General features: G+C 41.8%; 1 protein-coding gene across 3 annotated transcripts in view; it reads right to left on the minus strand.

Annotated features, from left to right (window-relative positions):
- Positions 1–370: 370 nt before the first annotated feature.
- Positions 371–19369, minus strand: part of golim4a (golgi integral membrane protein 4a) — a 31971-nt gene continuing 12972 nt past the window's right edge. The window contains exons 2-16 of one of the 3 annotated variants that reach the window (XM_088914909.1): positions 18565–18639; positions 18191–18240; positions 16688–16741; positions 14326–14476; positions 13098–13180; positions 12525–12602; positions 10658–10843; positions 8883–9209; positions 8258–8490; positions 7195–7271; positions 6992–7059; positions 6010–6165; positions 5626–5694; positions 5150–5233; positions 371–2951 (exon numbers count right to left, since the gene is read on the minus strand). In XM_088914909.1, the coding sequence (XP_088771035.1) occupies positions 2802–2951; positions 5150–5233; positions 5626–5694; positions 6010–6165; positions 6992–7059; positions 7195–7271; positions 8258–8490; positions 8883–9209; positions 10658–10843; positions 12525–12602; positions 13098–13180; positions 14326–14476; positions 16688–16741; positions 18191–18240; positions 18565–18639 (1841 nt within the window). In that variant the 3' untranslated portion in view covers positions 371–2801. Of the gene's footprint in view, positions 2952–5149; positions 5234–5625; positions 5695–6009; positions 6166–6991; positions 7060–7194; positions 7272–8257; positions 8491–8882; positions 9210–10657; positions 10844–12524; positions 12609–13097; positions 13181–14325; positions 14477–16687; positions 16742–18190; positions 18241–18564; positions 18640–19369 lie in introns of all 3 variants that reach the window. The other 2 variants (XM_088914908.1, XM_088914910.1) reach the window with 2 other exon arrangements.

The raw sequence follows: 19369 nt of genomic DNA on the forward strand, positions 1-19369 counted from the left end.
TTGATGTCAGCTGAAATACTGTTGATTTTCCGGTAGAATATTACCCAAGGACAACACAACTGTACTTGCCAAATGCAGTGTTTTGTCAGGTGATAAGGTAAATGATATAACAAGTGTTGTTTACAAATCAGTCTCCCTGTATAAGAAGCGCAAATTCACTACAAGCTTAGTGGTAAAGCAACATTTTTCCCTTGGACTGGGAAGGAAAGACATTTAAAATGACACGCCCTTCCGCTGCAAGGAAAATGGCTGCATTCCGTTTTCTTTCCCCTGAAACAGAAAAACACCTTTTCTTTCTGCTGGCAAGCCTGGCAGTCGAAGCATCAGAAGAGAGTTCAGTCTCTCGTCAAGAGAAAAGAACACCTGCAGCCACCCTCCACCCACCTTTATTTGGTATTCAGTTCATCTCATGTTACAAGTTGCAGCATTTCATTACAAAGCATTATTCTTTAACCAAATATAACATCTTTTTCAGGTTCTGAAAAAAATTATGTACAAATTTATATATAATATATATTACAGTGGTACATGAGCAATCTATTCCAACATTTTACCGTATTAAAGATGTGATTTTGTGGAGTAGTGGGGACAAATACAAAAATATTGCGAAATGATATTTATCTTAGAATTACAATGCTGTGAAATAAATAAAGGGGTTAGAAATTGCTCGGAATGTACGATGTATAATTTCTATTATACAGTGTAAAATGTTTCCTATTAAAAAATCATAAACTTAAAAAATGCACACACAAAATACTTCATTATGATATAAACAATAGTACCCAAAATTGCAAAAAAGTGGGGACAAAATTCATTTTCAACAGTATTTGTATTTGTTCTTTAAGCCCAAACAGATTTAATTAGATTCTCTGTCAGTTCTGTTTATAATCCCCCATAGAATATATATACACTGTATATAAGGGCATTCATGTGTTTTACAGTGCAGACTTAAGGTACTGTTCCTTGTCAGTGATCTCACTGCAGGACACAAGAAAGCTCAATACCTGTACTTTCAGAGAAAACTACTTTTAGTCCAGTTACTTTGACCAGAAATTCACGTTCCCCAAACTTACTGATACAGTTTCAGCCCTAGACTAAACTAGTTGTCATGCACTTACTGTACATTAAGTAACTAATGTAAGTAAGGCTGGCGCAAAACATATGTATTTTCATAACTCGTAACAATAGAGGGAAATCCACAAGATACAAACGTAATGTAAAATTCATGACCTCCCTGAGACCCCTCACCAGAAGCAAACAGGAATACCCCTACAGATGGAAACAAAAACAACTCCTTTCATCAGCTCTTTTGTTTGCCAAAGAGTGTAGAACAGAAAACAAAATACTGTACGTCCATAATGTTACACTTTGGAAACAGGTTTACCAGTATTCCTGACTCACACTGCTACGGCGCTGGATAATATAGAAGAGAACGCCTGGACTGTTTAATTCAATGCTATACTTTACTTTTTGGAAAATTAACAAACACAAGGCAACACATTTGTGTAAATGCTATGCGTTGCCTGAAGCGTTACCACCATACACCTTATAATAGTTTTGGCCTCCTTTGTAAATAAAAACCGAAAAAACAATCTATTGCACTTCACCTGTCACGGAAATCTTGCTGGCTCTTCTGTTCACTAAGAAGCAGGTGTGACAGGGCCTGCTGAGTGGCTCAACGGAAACAGGGGCTGTGCAGTGCAAGTGAGCTCTGCGTTCCAGGTGTCACGGTTTCGAGTCTGAGTCAGGTCACTAGCTGACTGGGACCAAGAACTTCCCCTGATGGTGGCGTGTGATTGGCTGATTTGTGCCGAGGGTTGGCTAGCCCAGCCCCTGCTAGATGCCACAAACCCTGCAGAGGCTCACACGTGGGCAGTGCTACGGGCGAGAGATACCCTGAACCTCCAGCAGGGGGCTCGGGTGCCTCCGACGCATTAAAAGAGGAGGAGCTTAAAGGTGGAGACTGCACTTCCTCGTTCTCCCCTACATGTGGTTACAGCGTTCACAGCAGTGAGCCAAGATGTGAAAAGCAGATATTTGGCAATTCCAAAACCAGTGGGTATAATTGGTGACTCTCAATTTAAAAACATTACAACTGAAAAAATATCATGTTTCAATAACCTGTCAGGATTATACAATGTAAAGCGTGGAAGTAATATCTGAGCGATCGTGGAGAAATGTTATTGAAATCGAGAAGTTTTTTTCGGACACAACTGGAACCAAGATTAGGTGTGTGCAGCAGGATGGGATTTGCTGAATATGGTTGGTGGGAACCTAATTACTGTAAATCTGGGATACACAAATAGCCGGACACTGGAAGGTCACTGGAGTAATAGCGTTTAAGGGGTAAGATAAAGCATCATTTAAAACGTAAATGTTCTCTGTTTAAAAAAGTCTTATAAAACACACAATTTTTTAATTAAAAAAAGAGCAAGATTACAGGACTCAAGCATTCTGCTAAAAATAATGATCTTTTCTGATTCCAAATAAGCTTCAACTAATTTTTTTAAACTATCTTGAGTTCATTTTGAATTTGGTATAGTGTCCCTTTCCAAAGAATTGTCACAGAGCCTTGCACAACTGTTCCAAGTTTCTACCTGTATATATTCTTTTATTTTTTCCTTTGCATACCTCTGTTGTCCCTTGCTAGATTTCAACCATTATTCAAAATACACACCTCTTTTGTAACAGCGGAGTATTCGTATTCCTGCTGTGGAGCAAAGGAGAAAAAGGTGTGGAAAGTCCTCCTGTGGGCTGCTGGCCCACTGGCAGCTGGAACGGTTTTCAGATGAAGGGTGTCCTCACATCTCCGCCCGCCGATGCGGGTGTGCCTCGCGTGCTCCCCCTTCTCCCTCCTCCTCCTCCTCTTCCTCGTAATTCTCCTCTTCGGCCTCTGGTTTGCGCTGCTCTTCCTCAGGAGCTTTGTCCTCCTTCTCAGGACCTTCTGGGACCTTGAGAAACAGGAAGAGGTGAAGCTGAGTTGCAGAATCTAATCTACCCCGTTTTGAAATAACAGAAGGGTAGGCTGGGTTTCATCCTGTTATTACTAAATGATTTGGCTGATGCTTTTGTCCAATGCAAAGTATATGTGTACCCATTTACACAGCTGGGCATCTAACCGGAGCACTAGTTCTGAGTGAAGTACCTTGCTCATGGGTACATCAGCAGTACCCCACCCAGGGTTAATAATAATAATAGTAATAATAATACCTCACACTTGTATAGTGCTTCTCTGGACACTGCACTCAAAGCACTTTACAGGTAATGGGGACTCCCCTCAGCCACCACCAATCTGTACCCCCACCTGGATGATGCAACGGCAGCCATAGTCCACCAGTCCACTCCCCACACACCAGCTCTCAGTGGGGAAGAGAACAGAGTGATGGAGCCAATTCATAGATGGGGATTATTAGGAAGCCATGACTGGTAAAGGCCAATGGGGAATTTAGCCTGGACGCTGGAGTTACACCCCTGCTCTTTTCGAGAAATGCACTGTGATTTTTAATAACCACAGAGAGTCAGGACCTCGGTTTTACGTTTCATCGGAAGGACGGCTAGAACCCACAGACTTCCGGTTATACAGCCCTAGCCATTGCTCCTGCAGTGTAAAACCACCGCGATTTGTTCATGTAGGCCATTAACTTCCAGTCCTGAGAACACTTCACTTACCTGTTTCCATGGCACCAGGTGGTGTATGTACAGTATATTCATTTTTGGCCCCATTCCCCAGGTTAAATATGTTGAGAAAAATATATATCAGATGGATGAATAACAGATTTATACCGGATCAAACCACTGGGACACTGTAGGTCAGACCCAACAGACAGTGTGTATAAAAACAGGAGAAAGATAGCGGTCTGTGCTGTTGCAACAGCTGTTTCAATCCACTACTTCAGTTCAGCTCTAGGGTCTTGTATGGTTTGTATCAGGCCCATACTCACAACTGGTTGAATTGCCCTCAAAGCCCTCACCTGACAGACAAATGCTATATCTGTGGAAAGTTACACAGTAATGCCTCCAAACCATGCAGACAAAAAGAAATGTGGTTAGCTGGCATTAAGCACATAATCCTATGCTGGCAATACAAACACTAAAATGCCTGGATTAATGTTCTGCTCTTGTAGACCATGACACTGTATGTTTCAAAAAGCTAACTGGAACTCACCTTTCTGCTTTCATCGAAGTACCGCACAAATAGTGACTCTCTACATCTCCTCTGCTGGATGTTTTTCTTTGCTCTTTTCTCATGAACTGTGGGGCAATCTTTCTCAGGATTGCAAAAGCACCCCATCTTATTTAAACCAGTAACTCATGACATGAATACTGTACTGCCCTGTATGGGTTTAACAGGCTCACAGCTTGAGCATCCAGAGGGAGCGTGAGGATTATCCCGCTTTGCCAAACTAACGTGGTCGCTCTTTCTGGTAATGTATGAAAGAGGCACATACACATTTCAGCAGCATACACTATGGATGTAAGGGATCTATTTAATCACGTTCAGAGGATAGCTACACCTTTATGGGCTACCTTTCAATGTCAATCATGAACCAAGTAGGTGTAATTTGATCCAATGGAATGAGCTGAAGCAGATCCGCAATTCACTGAACAATCCTGCCAATCAGGGGAGGCATGAAGACGAGTTTATTGTTCCATAGCAGTGCTTCCAAATAAGAAGCACACTGTTCTTATAATCACTTCAATTTGCTAAGACCAGCCCATAGGGAAGGCTCCTGGCTAATTTACTTTGTAGGACAATCAGCTGAGAATATTTTCCATGAGCAATTGGCCAAAACCTCTTCAGGTGGGATATATTTTCAAATAATATTGGTAAAACTGTTTTCATGATGTACACAAAGAACAGAAACACAACACAAAGTATAGAAAGACATCGTGAATCACAATGCTATAAAAATATAGGAAGAAGCTTGGATTTTTCATATCTATTGGGAGAAAGACTCTAATACTGTACTCTCAAAATTGCAAATACCTGTATAAACCTCTGATATCACAACAGAATACCTTACAATTAATGAAGGGTTCTCCAAACCCTTAGCAAACTATTTGACATGATCTAACCCAACTGTTACTGTTTGTGCCAGACACCTGGATTTATTAAACCAATATTTAAAAACAATGGTTGCGGACTTACGTGTTCCTCATTCTCTTCATTGTAGGGGCCGTCCTCGTTCTCCTCTTCCTCTCTTTTAGGGGCTCCAGCTAGATCATCCTGGACCTGAAACACAGAGAGGTGTCAGCAGTTGCAGCGAAGAAGAAAAAAGCCTCAAGGCTTCGTGACATTTCTAGAGGAAATCAAACAGTTTTCAGAAAACAACAGAAAAAGTAGCTCAGTTACAACCTTACGATTTCAATGGCAAAAGTCATTTAATGCAGAGAGGAAAAGTTTTAAACCCGCCATAACCTGTTCGTTAGCTACAAGAATCCCTCAAGGTGTCTGATTGCCAGTCATGTAAAACACAATGCCTGGGGCAAAACTGATCAGAGTGTGTGGGTAACATCTTAATAATGAAGAAATCATTTATCTTGGCTCCACAGCAGCTCCAAGCCCACTGTGTCACAGGACCAGTCACAGGATAAACCTCCTCCCCAATCCCCCGTTTCTCCTACCTCCTCCTCCCCCTCCTCCTGGTACTGCTCATCCAGATTATCCTCCTGCTGATCCGGGTTCCCTGCCAACTGCACAAACAGCACAGACACACCGGCTCAATGCCCACTTTGATGGACCCTCGCTTTCCAAACCCCTGCGTGCTTCCGGGATTCTGGTTTAATTGAAAGGTTAGTTTGTGCCTCGGGGGTGGAACCTGTTTTTTTTTTTTTTTAAATTGTGATCTTCTTTCGCAGAAACAGATCAACAACCATTTCCACGCAAGAACGTTTTGACAAGTACTCCGTTTCCACTGCGGTTTTCCTCAATGGGAACGGCGCTCCCTCAGCGTTTCCTCCACCTGTGCTCTACAGTAACGGCCGAGCGCTCGGAAGAACAGCTCTTACCACCAGCTGCTCGCCCATCTCTGGCCTGACCCTCCTCTCCGCTTCCCGGCGTTCGCCGTTCCCTTCTGGAACGTTCTCCTGCCGCTCCTCCGCCTCCTCGAACTCGTCCTCGCCCTGGTTGTTCGGATCGTCCTCTGGGTTCACGTCCTCTGCAGGCTTCCAGATACAGAGAGAGGGCAATGGATTACTCACGAGTAAAGCCTTCACCTCCCGAATAAGCCATGGCACGACACCATTGAAGACAAACAGGGCAATGCATCGTTTATTTTTTTGTCATTTCTCTCATGCAAAAATAAAAAAAGATCCTTTGAATGAACTTAAAAAAAAACAAAATAAAATCTAAGGAGTAAAGTGATACATTTCTCTCTGCTCCACAATTAGATAGATTTTAATAAAGTGAAGATGATGGAAATTAAATGGGAAAGGGTGAAGAGATATTACGAACAGTACCAATGTAAGGGCAATGGCATGTAGAGCCTTCCTAGTTCCAATTAAAACACTGGAAAGAGGAAATATGTCTTTTTATGTTACAAAAGAATCATTCTAAATCTCTGACAATTCATTTCACACATGCAAATGCATTTAACAGCAGATACTGAGCTTTATCTTAATCATTTCACAAAGCAAAATGTAGTGGTACTTACAATGTGATTACAGGGCTGTTTGACTTAATTCACTTACATCTGAATGCAAATTCAGAATTATTTTACAACCGCTAAAGCCTTACATCTCAATATTAAGTACGGTATCATATTCCAATTCATTTCCAACAAAAACTAATGAATAGTATCTGGCTGCCCAGAGGAATTCAGTCCTTTATAACCCGAAGCAGTAAAATATGGCCAATGTCTGATAAGGCTGTGCAGAATACACGTTTCTGAGTAGATTCACATCACTCCATGCAGTTTCATGCAGAGCTTTGAGACCCTAACAAAGGCAATGGGAACCTGGTGGAAGCCCTTTACAACAGCGAGATCTTCACCTCTTCCTGGACGTGATCGCCTTTGCCGTGCTTATCCTCCTCCTCCTTTTGGGTTTGTTTGTTCACCTCTGCATTAATAAAAACACTCCGTTAAATGCAGAGCATCTACGCAGTGAAGCAGGATTGTGTGACTCACGGCGTGCCAAAAGCCCTACTCGTTAAAGAGATTTCTAAGGATGGCTCGAAAACTGGCCTGCACCCACCTTCGTGCTCCTCGTTTTGCTGCTCCGCCTCTCCTTGCACGATGTCTGCATCTATGTTTTCATACTGGCTCTTCTGTCTGAAAAAATGCAGCGCAAAATGGAGACGTGCACCATCAATCCCACAGAAGAGGCCCGGGAAACATTTGCGGGAAACTGCCGTGACAGGATTTTAATTGCCAAGTGTTCCTTCTCACTTTTCACATCAGCGATGTAGGAATCGGCCTCCTACACCAGCAGTGCGTGATTTACAATGGTCAGGTTATCTGATCTGTTTTGAGGTTTGTATGTTTTGCTCACACTATTCCCTCTGCGTTAAGGTCACAACTTTTATCACGGTAGGATCTTAATAGAAAGTATGGTCTGGGCTCCATGATGGCCGAACCTGTACAGGCTCTCACTCAGATCAGAGGTTGATCTCCAACATCTGAGAATCCAGCCCAGCTCACAGCACAATCCCTCTATGACCAGGACACATGGAGTGGCTGCCAGTGTCAGTTCGGGATTAGTCATCCACGGCTCTCTCGGCATGCTGGGAACAGTAAACCCTGCAAACTGTTTCTCCAAGAACACGAGCACATGAGAAAGCATCAAGATCAGAGCAGGCCATCGGGCCCGTCCAACACGTTTAGGTGCTAGGGATGAATGGCTCTGCAGAGAAACACGTCTACACGACCCTCCCAAGTGGGCACAAGAGTCATTGCCAGACCTCTTTGCATGAAGAATCTCCCTTAGAAGCCCCAGGGTTTTTCTTGAAAAGAGTAGGGGTGTTACCCCGGTGTCCTATCCAGATTTCCCATTGGTCTTTACCAATCCTGGCTTCCTAATGATCCCCATCTCTGAACTGGCTTCATCACTGCTCTCCTCCCCACAGAGAGCTGGTCTGTGGGGAGCGGACTGGTGCACTATGGCTGCCGTCGCATCATCCAAGTGGGGCTGCCGACTGGTGGTGGTGGAGGGGATCCCCATTACCTGTCAAGAGCTTTGAGTGGAGCGTCCAGAAAAGATCTATACAGGTGCGAGGAATTCTGATGCTTATTAAAGCGTGTTCTGTGGCCGAGCTGACCTGCGCTGCTGCTCTCTCAGGAGCTCCTCTCTGCGGTCGGCCTCCCTCTGCAGCTGCAGCTCCCTCTCCCTCTCCCTCTGCTGCCGCTCCATGTGCTCCTTCAGCCTCTGCTGCTGCAGGGCGTCCTGCTGCTCCCTCAGCCTGCGGGCCTCCTCCGCGCGCTGGGCCGCCAGCCGCTGCTGCTCCAGCTGCTCCTCGTACGGGGACTTCACGCGCTGCGGGGCCTGCGGGGGCTGTCGGGGGCACAGGGAGCTCGGGTGACTGGGGCAGAGCTCAACTCGTGTCACTCCAACACAGTGGGGTGCTTTACTTTACAAGGTGGGCTGCTGCCTTTTTTCAATGATCTGTTCTTTCAGTAGTGATTCTGAGTCTCATTCATTTCCCTATAAAAGACGACCTAAACTAAGAATGCTATAAATTTACACTACAGCTGACTATTTTTTCTGAATTGATAGCAGGTTTATGTTGATCTAGGGATCTCAGCAGAATAAGGCAGCTTTTTGCCTCTGTTGTCATCCCTATTCCAGGAAATTAAGAATGTGATGACACTTGAGAAGTGAGAAAAAAATAGTTTTATTTTGTCAACACCTTAAAAAAAATGAGAAAAGGCTCTCTGAGAAAGTACCGTGTGGGTCTGTGTTTCTTCCTGGTCACGGGCCAGCGCATTGTCGTCCTGCGGCACCTGCGGGGGCTCCTGCTGATGCTGCCAGGGCTCGGGCCTCTTCTCTTCCTCCTCCTGCCCCCTCTCCTCATCCTCCTGCGGCTGCTCCAAATCCTCTGCCACGCGCTGGGGCTGCCCGGCCTGCTCCATCTCCTCCTCCGCCAGCTCCCTCCGTCTCTCTTCCTCCTGCCCGGGCTCGGACTCCTCCTCGTGGTCTCCCGCTCTCTCAGGGCCGCGGTGCCGCTCCGTCGGCTCTTCTGGGGCCTCGCGCTCCTCAGCGGGATTCTCGGGCTAAGAGGACGAAAGTGAGACACAAGTGGGAAGTGAAATATCAGCCTTGCTGACTGCAGTCATGTGACAAACTGGCTAAGGATCTGCGCCTGTGGCTGTAGAATTGCCAGTTCGAATCCTGTGACTGGCAGAGAAATCCTACTCCGTTGGGCCCCTGAGCAAGGCCCTTCACCCCAGCTGCTCCAGGGGCGCTGTATAAATGGCTGACCCTGCGCTCTGACCCCCAGCTTCTCTCCCTGTCTGTGTGTCTCGTGGAGAGCAAGCTGGGGTCTGTGAAAAAGACAAATTCCTAATGCAAGAAATTGTATATGGCCAATAAAGTGATCTTATCTTATATAAAAGAACATTGCATGTTGAGATATCACAAGGGGCAGAAAAATGCGTTTGGAAAAACTACAGATCCCGCAATTCCACTGCCCCTGGCTGACACTGCAATGAGGAGCAAATACCACAGAAGAGATAAAAAGAGAGGTATAGCTATAGGGAGGCCAGAACAACAAAACTGAAAGCCTGAAGAAAGAGGTCAGAAGGGTCTACGTCTTCATTTCAGACTCACAGATGCAGTAAAGAGACTGGCAAAACAGAGACAGACCTACTTGGAAATATTAATTATTTTGTATGATTTCAACTGAAATAGCTGATTTTTGTGTGTCAAAGGCACACTATCTCCCAACCGAGTAGAGAGAGACTAGCAAAAGTCTAATTAGGGCCCTTAAATAGGAAGCTTTGTTTTTATTTTGTTATTGCGAAGATCTTTGCAAAGGCACCAGTTCAGAAACACCCCCTCACCTGGCTCAAAACCTCCTGATCTTGTAATGCACTTTCCTTCCTACTCTTTCTTTCAGCCTCATAGAGCCCAGCTGTGTGGTCAGCCCCTGGAGCTCTCACTATGTGCTGCATGTAAGACTGGATATGTATAAAACAAAGAAACACGACATGCTGAATCTGTTTAAAGTGAAACAAATATCCTGGTAAAGATATGTCAGATCTTTACCATATCGATGAGTCCTGAATTGTATCAGGGTGATAAAAAATACCATACAACACCATAACAAATGGATGGAATGAAAAGGTAAGGAATTTTTCCACAGGTAAACTGTTGTTTAAAATTATTACAAGTTACAAATTACAAATTACAAGTCATTCTAAAGAACGCAACTGATTCCACACGCCCACAGGTGTATGAGAGGAAGATTGCACACTGCTCACTCTCTCTGTTAACAAACAAAAACGTACACCAATATTTGCAGCCTACCGCGAATCTCTGCTAATAAAAAGTATCCAGTTTTTTTTTTAAACGATCGTCTCCTTGAAATTTGTTTGCACCACCATGACTGCGAGTGTGCAAATGGATACAAGTTCAGGGAGTGTACTCAAAGTGCTTGAAAGAGCTCGTTCTTTTTCTTCATCTCTCCCACAGCTATGAAACTGAGGGTGGCCCCTCGTACCTGGTCGCGGCTCTGTTCTTTGGCTTCTGGGTGCTCCTCGGGGCCAGCCTGGTGCTCAGGGGTCCCCTGTAGCTCCTGCCTTCCTGGCACTGCCTGGGGCGCAGGTGTCTTGTTGTACCCCGTTTGTCTGAAACTGGGTATTTTATTAAGGGTATCTTTGAGCTGCTTAAATTCCTCCACTTGGACCTTCAATAGAAACAGAAATACTGTATTTGATCAAGCTTCCTTCTGCTGTTCTCTTCTTGTACCTTTTGCCACGTCCAGTTGGGACAGCTTAGGGTCCAAACTGTACAGCCACATTCACGAACTTCAGAAAATCCCTGCTTACCAGAAGTCCCGTATCCCAGATTTGAAAAACTCAGATGGACAAAGCAGCACTGAAGTTAATATTCTAATCATTTAAGGCAGAGACTTGCCTTAGAGGCAAAAATGGGTTTTACTATAGTAATACATTTTTGTCAACAAAGCACTTGCTCATTCTAAAACTAGTTAAGATTTTTAAAATAAATATATCAATAGGATGGGGGTAAGGCTGCAGTTTCCAAGTACATGAAATACATCTCTCGTATTATATTTCAAGTATTAAAAATAGCATGTAGAAGAGAAACATGTTTTGTATGAGGAATCCTTAACATTCTGACTCACTGCTCATAAGGTGCAGAGGGAGAATAACCCATCCTGAAACTACATTAACACCCAAGTGCCTCTCCCAGAGTGCTTTCACAATGTAATGTTTTCACGACTGTCCGCATATATCTAGGGAACCTTAGAAATAAATTATAAATTTATTCAAGATTGATAAAATTTATAGATTTATAAATATAAAGATTTATATATATATATCTTAATGCTTTCAGCCACAGGTTTCGCCTGTGAGCACAACTAAGACCACATTGATGAAGTGTCCTTTGATTAGGAACATTAAAATGTGTTATTTTTTTAATGCACAGCATTAAACTGAGTAACTAACAATGTAACAATAACCACAGGAGGTTGCAGACATCTGAGTTAATTCGAACTGAATTCCTTCCACACACTTCCTGCATAATAACAGCTGCATGAAACAGCAGGCTGAAAACAAAGCAGGAACTTTCAACTGCTCTTTCACTCATTACTTGTTCTCCTAAATGAAAACAAGTGGTCTAAAATGACAGAAAAAGAGGAAGAGAAAAAAGAACTTGCATAGTGAAATGCAAACATGCAGAAAACAGTCAGAATTAGTGAGAAAGTTAGTAGAGGTCTTCAGCAGCGGGGACACACAGCAAGGCAACATCGCGATCCTCAGGGGATAAATGCATGCACCCTTGGAGAACTTGGAACTGCCAACAGAGAACAAAATACAATTGAGCTCATTAGACCTGGGGGAACCTAGAAGGATCTGAGCTCCAGGCTCTGCTAGAGAGATTGTCTGTAGGATGTGATCATTTACTGTAAGTGCAGTGCAAGGCATACAATCTTAGAAGAATTAAAAATAAATTGGTAGAGGTATGTTTCAGTGATTCTGTAGGAAAAAGAAATGGTTTTTCCCCGTTTTAAAAATATGCAAAATTCAGACAAAATCTTTACTTAAAAAAAAACAAAGTAAGAAGATACTTTTCTCTTGCAATTATTAAAACCTGCAAAACAGTGCAGAAAATGTGACTCCTATCTGCGGTAGTACCGATAAGGCAGTACCGAAAAAAGATGGAGACAGAGGTTAGTAAGCTGAGAAAAACAATTCAGTTTTCAATTAACTAATATTCAAATGCATACATCTGGAAAAGATTATTTTCTGTGCAGATTTTGGTCACCAAGATGCAGCATGCAAAACAAGACGCGCGCGATCAAGAGCTGCTCAACGCAGAGAACAAAGCAATCTCTCCCAGACCTGTGCAGCAGCCAGCGCACTCTTGTGGTCTTCTAGAGTCATTGCAAGTTGGTCGTGTGCCGACTTTAAATCCTTGTGCTGTTGCTGTATTAAAGGAATATAATTTTACACACCAAGCGCTGACTGTAAGCAACTATACATTTTTTAAGCATTTGTCTTAGTTCTTCTCTAATTCAGTGCTTATATTTACAAAACTAAAAATTTGATGTTACCCTCAAATAAAAAAAACAAATTTTAACAAATTAACATCAGAAACATCAGACAACTCTCAGGAATGGGAGAATAAACTGACAGTTATTAAATACCAAATCTTTCGATTGCTGATTAAAACATCGTGCTAACCGTGAATAGCAACACAAATTCAAGATTTCAAAAGTACACCATGCTCCGAAACAACATTTATTATATATGATGTATATACATATATACACTGTAAAATAAACCAAAATACCCAATTCCAAAACAGAAGCTATTGACAAAGTAGGACACATGAAGCAGACTATAGCTTGACTGTAGTTTATAAATCTTCACAGTAGTAGTAGCCTCTCAAGACAAACTCCCATGACGGCTTACCCTGACATCCAGGAGCTGCATATGGACATCCTGGTGAGCTTTTCTCAGTTGCTTGTTCTCTTCACGCAGGTTATAGATGTTCTCTGCCAGGGGAAAGCAGGTAAATTTGCATTTTCTAAATAGTCTCTTCTCGGATTTAAGTTAAACTCTGAGAAATGGGCTTTAATTTCCTGTGGGTTGGTCGAGGTTAGCTGATTTATGACAATATTTAAATATTTTATTCACATATATTAGATCCAATAAGTTTATTTACTTTTTTTTTTGTCTAAATCCTGCAAGAACCCCCACAGGGCTTGTTGGCATGTTGTTATGAAGATAATTCCTATGTACAGCCAACAGATGGCGGTATTCACCAGCTAACGCTGACAAACGGGAAGAACACGGTGTTTATGCGAGGCTAATAGCATAAATAAGCATATTGTGGAAATAAGCACCCTTCATGCTGTTAATTGATTTAATTTTGTAATAATGTACAAAGAGTTAAAGAACACTCACAAAGGTTAGCATTTAATTTAATTATAAGTATTTACTACCTTTAAGTTTTAACGTATTTATATTTCTCGTACTAATACTGCACTAAAATGCATTAAAACACAACGTAGTATTGGACTCAATACGATTTGCCAATATGATTTATCGCAATATTATTAATTGCCTCTTCGTATGCTTTCCCGTTGTACTTGTACTACTACAAAAAATTAGTTGCGTCCTGAAAAATAATATCTAAAGTTACACATTGAATAAAGGTGTTCCTAGCCACTGTCTGAAAAGAAGAGAAGATTTAGACACGAACATTGCATGCGGAGCGCGTCCTGCTACACACACAGTGCTATTTAGGCACAATATAAAAGCAGGCGAGGGACAGTTTTTAGTGTTTATGCCCCATTAAACACTAAAATTAAAATTAAAGCATCTTTACCATCTAAAATGTGCAATTAAATTCTGTTTTTCTTTATAAAAGTGACCAAGAAATACAGCATCCCATTTCTAGTTGCAGCTCTTGTTTTCTCAAATATATCAACTCTGACACATTTATTACCAAAAAATATTGCACATGTGGTAGGAAAAAATTGTTTTCATGACTTGTGGGACTTTAAATGCTTTTCAATAGTCCACAGCAGGCACTGCCAAAAGTGTGACTGGGTTTTTGAACTATCAGCACAAGAAAGAACTCAAGTTTGCCGGAAGACCTTCGCTCTTAAAACATCAAAACAGCTAACGCAGGTACCTTTTAGTTTAGAGATCTCCATCTCCTTCATCTGCTGCAGATGATCATATGTCTGTTTGTGATCACTCAGTGCTTTGTTGTGATCATCTCCCAGGAGCTGGTGCTGTTCTTGAAGATCATAGAACTGTTTCTTCAGGTCATCATGCTGGTTCTGAAGAAGCAATGTTGCACTGGGATCAAATCAATTACTGGAATCCCAATCACAATGTTACCAGCTATAAATAAAGAGCATTGGGGAGCATTCTTAAGAGAATGCAAGAACAACTCAGGACACACCTTAACTTTCAAGTTAATATGGCCTTGATATGAACTCCCCAAAGTGGTATGAAAAGCCACTGCCAGTCATGAATTGAGGAGGGTTAGTTTCTGAACCTGGTCCAATCTTTGAAACACAGCGGTGACTCTGTGGCTAAGGATCTGCACCGGTGGCTGGAAGGTTGCTGGTTCAAATCCTGCGGCCCCTCCATTGGGCCCCTGAGCAAGGCCCTTCACCCCAACTGCTCCATGGGCGCCATATAAATGGCTGGCCCTGCACTCTGACCCCAAGCTTCTCTCCCTGCCTGTGTGTCTGTGTCTCATGGAGAGCAAGCAGGGGTATGCGAAAAGATGAATTCGTAATGCAAGAGAATGTATATGGCCGATAAAGTGATCTTATCTCGTTACAGAACACTGAAAGCACTTTCAAAACCAAGCAACAGTATAAAAGGCTGGCCTAAGAAGGGGCTGCAACTAGACAACCAGCCGCTAGAGGGCGCCAACGTGTTATATGTATTATAGGCTTTATTTGTTATTATTATTATTTATTTATTGTAAATAGGCTGGATGATAATCTCTTAATTGATTAGATTATTGATGAAGGGTGTTTGTGTGCACCTCAACTCAACTCACATGGATTTATTTAGGATTAATTAAGTATGTATATGCATGGTGTTTGTGGAGCTAGTAATTGCTGGTTTGTTACCTTGAAAAAGCCTGCAATGGCTTGGGTGTGCATGGTGGAGTTTTCATGTGTGAAGACTGCTGAGGAGGACCAGAGTAAGGGTCTGTCATAGAAGTGTGCAAACACACACATGGCAGTGCTGGTGTTGCTGAACAAGGAAGCTGCTACAGACCGAAGGGCAGAACACGTAACTATGTACGTTTGCTCGATGGATTTTGTATTTTAGTCGGTGACAAATCGCAATTTTTCGGTCAGCAATAGTTTCTTGAAATCTTGAGTAACTAAAAGGAAGCTCATCCTTATTTATGAGACATAGTAGATTCACACTCCTTGTACGAAAAAGAAAACTTTTCCCTCATTTTAAGCAAAGATATCCCGCAAAATGTCCTCAAAAGGCGTTCGGGGAGCTGTAAAACAGCAAGCGGGAATAAGATGAACTTGAAGGAATCAAGCAGCTGTGCTAAGACATACTCTTTATTTTAAACATATGTGCGGAGGCCCGAATATTTTTATCCAAACATTTAGACAAAAGAGTCCTACTGTTTGTTTGTTGACTCAAAAACTGTGGTAGTAATGTGAAGAACAAACCACAGAGGACTGCCTGCAGTGGGCTATAAATCACTCCAGTCTGGGGCTGTAAGGCAGCTTCAGGTACTGTAGAACTCGCATTAATACACGGTCTTGTGAACTGAGGTGCACCGGGGGAGCAGTCAGCTAGCAGTTTAAACAGAAGAACATTTCACATCCAGCAAGATCAGGATCCCCAATGCACGTCTGTCTCTGCATGAGACATCAAGCACACCTGACACGAAATCTGTTGAAAATACCTCTCGGAGAAAATAATAAATTCTTCAAAAACAGCAGGAGGTTTAATTTAAAAAAAAACTTGAATGAATATATCCATCCATTCCTCCATTTTCTAATCACTTCATCCAGGACAGGGTAGCGGGCAAGCCAGAGCCTATCCCAGCGGATAAGGAGAACAAGGCAGGATACACCCTGGATGGGACGTCAGCCCATCGCCGGGCACATCCAGACCCAGGCAGGCACACTCGCACACCAGGGCCGGTTTCATCAGAAGCCAACTAACCCACCAGTGTGTCTTTGGACTGAGGGTGGAAACCAGAGCACCTGGAGGAAACCCATGCAAACTTGGGGAGAACATGCAAACTCCACACATATAGCACCCTAGGTCTAGATCTGAACCATACACGCTACAAAGGTCTCAATGCTACAAAGCAGCAATGTCAACCACTGTGCCACTCTGCTGCCCTTCATAAATATACACTAAATAAAAATACATTTGTATTTCTATACAAAAAAATAAGCAGTGGTGAGAAAGGCCAAAATTGTGCATAGAATTCAAACTGATGCCACATGGATTTTCCTTTTTTTATTTATTCCCGTTGGTTATTTACTCACCTTTAGCATTTGGTGTTGCATATTCAAGGAGTTAATCCTGTTGTTGGCATCTTGCTTTTAGAACAAAAATAAAACAAATACAAAATCAAAACCTCATTAATAATTTAACAGCATGCTCTCCAATCTATTGTGAAATTGAACATTTTTCATGCATATTAATGGACACAAAATAAACCTGAGAAGCAGAAAGCAACAACATAATTTAAACTCCATGCTCCCATGAACTGTTGAAAGGAGACAGTTATTGATTAAGTAGTGGTATTCCATCTTCAATGTAATTTAGTCACTGACAAAAAATACAGCCCTTCTAAATGATCCAAAAACACAGCCAGGTTTCTTTCGCTAATGAATGCACATTTCAGGCAGTTAATATCCTTGGCTTCTCACTGCTGTTTGTCTGGCCAGCCATTGTTGATATATGTAGGTCATTTTCCCTTCACATTTAATCAAAGGAGCAAAATATCTTTAATGCCTGACAACCAGCACCACTGGCAATGTTTCTCTCTTGTCAAAAAGCTGCACATGCAAAAACTGTTCTCACTAAGATTTTTCCACCAGCTTCCAAACTAGGACTTTTTTAAAAAGCACTTCATAAGATATAAAAAGTGATTGAAGAGTGCTTGAAAGGGTGTGTTGTTTAACAGCACTAAGGAGCTTGTGGGATACTGAAGTTCACACAGCACAGAGCGTTCCTATTGCGCCTTAAGCAATAACTTTCTTAAAAGGAATTAGGTCCAAGCACTGCACTTTGGTTTTGAAAGGGATTTTTTTGATGAGCTGGAGACTGCTTTAATTCTTTCATGTATTTTAAGTATTCATAAGTTTGTCTCTCTTATGTTTCGAAAGATAGTAACGTTTCTTCCGGAGTTTTCCTTTTGAATTTACTGCATGTTGATATACAGTGCTATGTTGAGAGAAAAGAAAACAAAAAAATCTCGTATTAAAAAAGGCACTTATTGTTATCGCAAATGTATACTCGTGCACAGAGTAAATGATGCAATAATTATGGATTTGCACGTGCACAAATATTACAAATCACAAGTATTTTCGGTCCTTTTGCAAATATGGAGATGTTATCAATGAATGGATGTGTTATCTTCGTAGGGGAGGTCAAATGGATGAGTACAAAACAATTACAGAAGTTTCTCAAGAAAAAACGAAAAAACACACAATATTGCAATACTGCTTTTGGCTCAGGGGCAATTATTCTCGTGAAATGCTTTGAGGGAAAACTTCCTCACATTGATTATGTAACCCTGACTCTGAGGATGCACATAACTTTTTTCCACCTCCTGCTTGCTTGCATGTATCTCCTTATAATTCCATATTTGAAAAGAATTCAGAAACTGTCAAATTAGTGTTGGATGTAAAATGTGTTGCAGTTCATAACTGGTGCAGACTGCTGAAGATGCACAATTGCATTCCACATTGACCTTCAACTTTAATGTTTTAAATCTCCCTGCACAGAGGGTGGTTACCAGCAGATCTTAAGATATGACTTACTTTTTCTTTAGTTAGTGTCTGTTGTGCTTCCAGCTTGTACACAAGGTAATCTGCAAAACCATTACAAAGATTAGCCAGTGCTAAAGGAAAATGACCCTGAAATGTTTCCTGTGAAACATAAATAGTAACAAGTCTCATTTGATTCATCAGGAAAAAACCTCTGGAGCATTTAATACAAGATTTTGTATTTAAAATTTGTAACAAAAGCAGAGAAAAAAATAATCAAGCAGAATCAGTTATACTTTCTAAAAAAAAAGTGAAACTCTCATGACTTAAGCGGAGATGTACAATACCGCATTCGAATGAACTGTTTCCTCTATTCAATTTATGACTAATTAAATCTGCTTAGGATGATCATACTGAACCAAACTTACCTTCTTTAGCCTTCTTGTGTTCCAGTCTCTCTTTCTGCAATGACTTTTCCAATCTTGACCTGTGTTCGTAAACAACTGAAAAAGAATAGATAAAAAAGTCAAATGTGCTGTGGAAACATTTCAAAGGTCAATTAAATCGAACGTGAAAAAAAGAGTGCTCTCTGTACACCACACAGTAGATGTTGAGGACGTAATTGCATTTGAAATCTTATTTTATGAGAGAAAACAAGATTGTTTTCACGGGACCTTTTCCAACTAAACTGCAGAGGAATTAAGAAGGGTGGACCTTCAAGATTTCTGTTATGATACCGTTTTCAGATGGGGCAGTTAGGAGAAAGAGCTTGGTAAAAAACAAAATCACCATAATCAGGAAATATCATTATCCACTGAATAAGCTTAAGGGTGATGTGATTGTGTTTTAACAAGAGCTCATCCTACTGTAGTGCATTTAAAGTAACTCTGTATGCCAAATATTGAGAAAGGAACTTCACTGTTGCTCAAGGTGAGTGTGCACAAGTAAACATTTATAAAACAGTACAAATATCCTTTCATTTTCTAACTGCTCTTACTGCTTTTTCCCCATGCATGGGAGCCTGAGCCTATGTCAGCAAGCAACAGGCACACACGACACACCCTGGTTGGAAAACTGTCTGTTGCAGGGCTAACACACACTCACATCAGGGCCTATTAACTAAGAAGCCAATTAACCTAGCAGTATGTTTCTGCACTGTGGGAAACCCAGGTGAATACAGGAAGAACATCCAAACTCCACCCAGGTAGCACTCCAGGAATCGAACCCAAGGCC

The sequence above is a fragment of the Atractosteus spatula genome, chromosome 4 (genome assembly GCF_055471065.1).
Source record: "Atractosteus spatula isolate fAtrSpa1 chromosome 4, fAtrSpa1.hap1, whole genome shotgun sequence".
NCBI lineage: Eukaryota > Metazoa > Chordata > Actinopteri > Semionotiformes > Lepisosteidae > Atractosteus > Atractosteus spatula.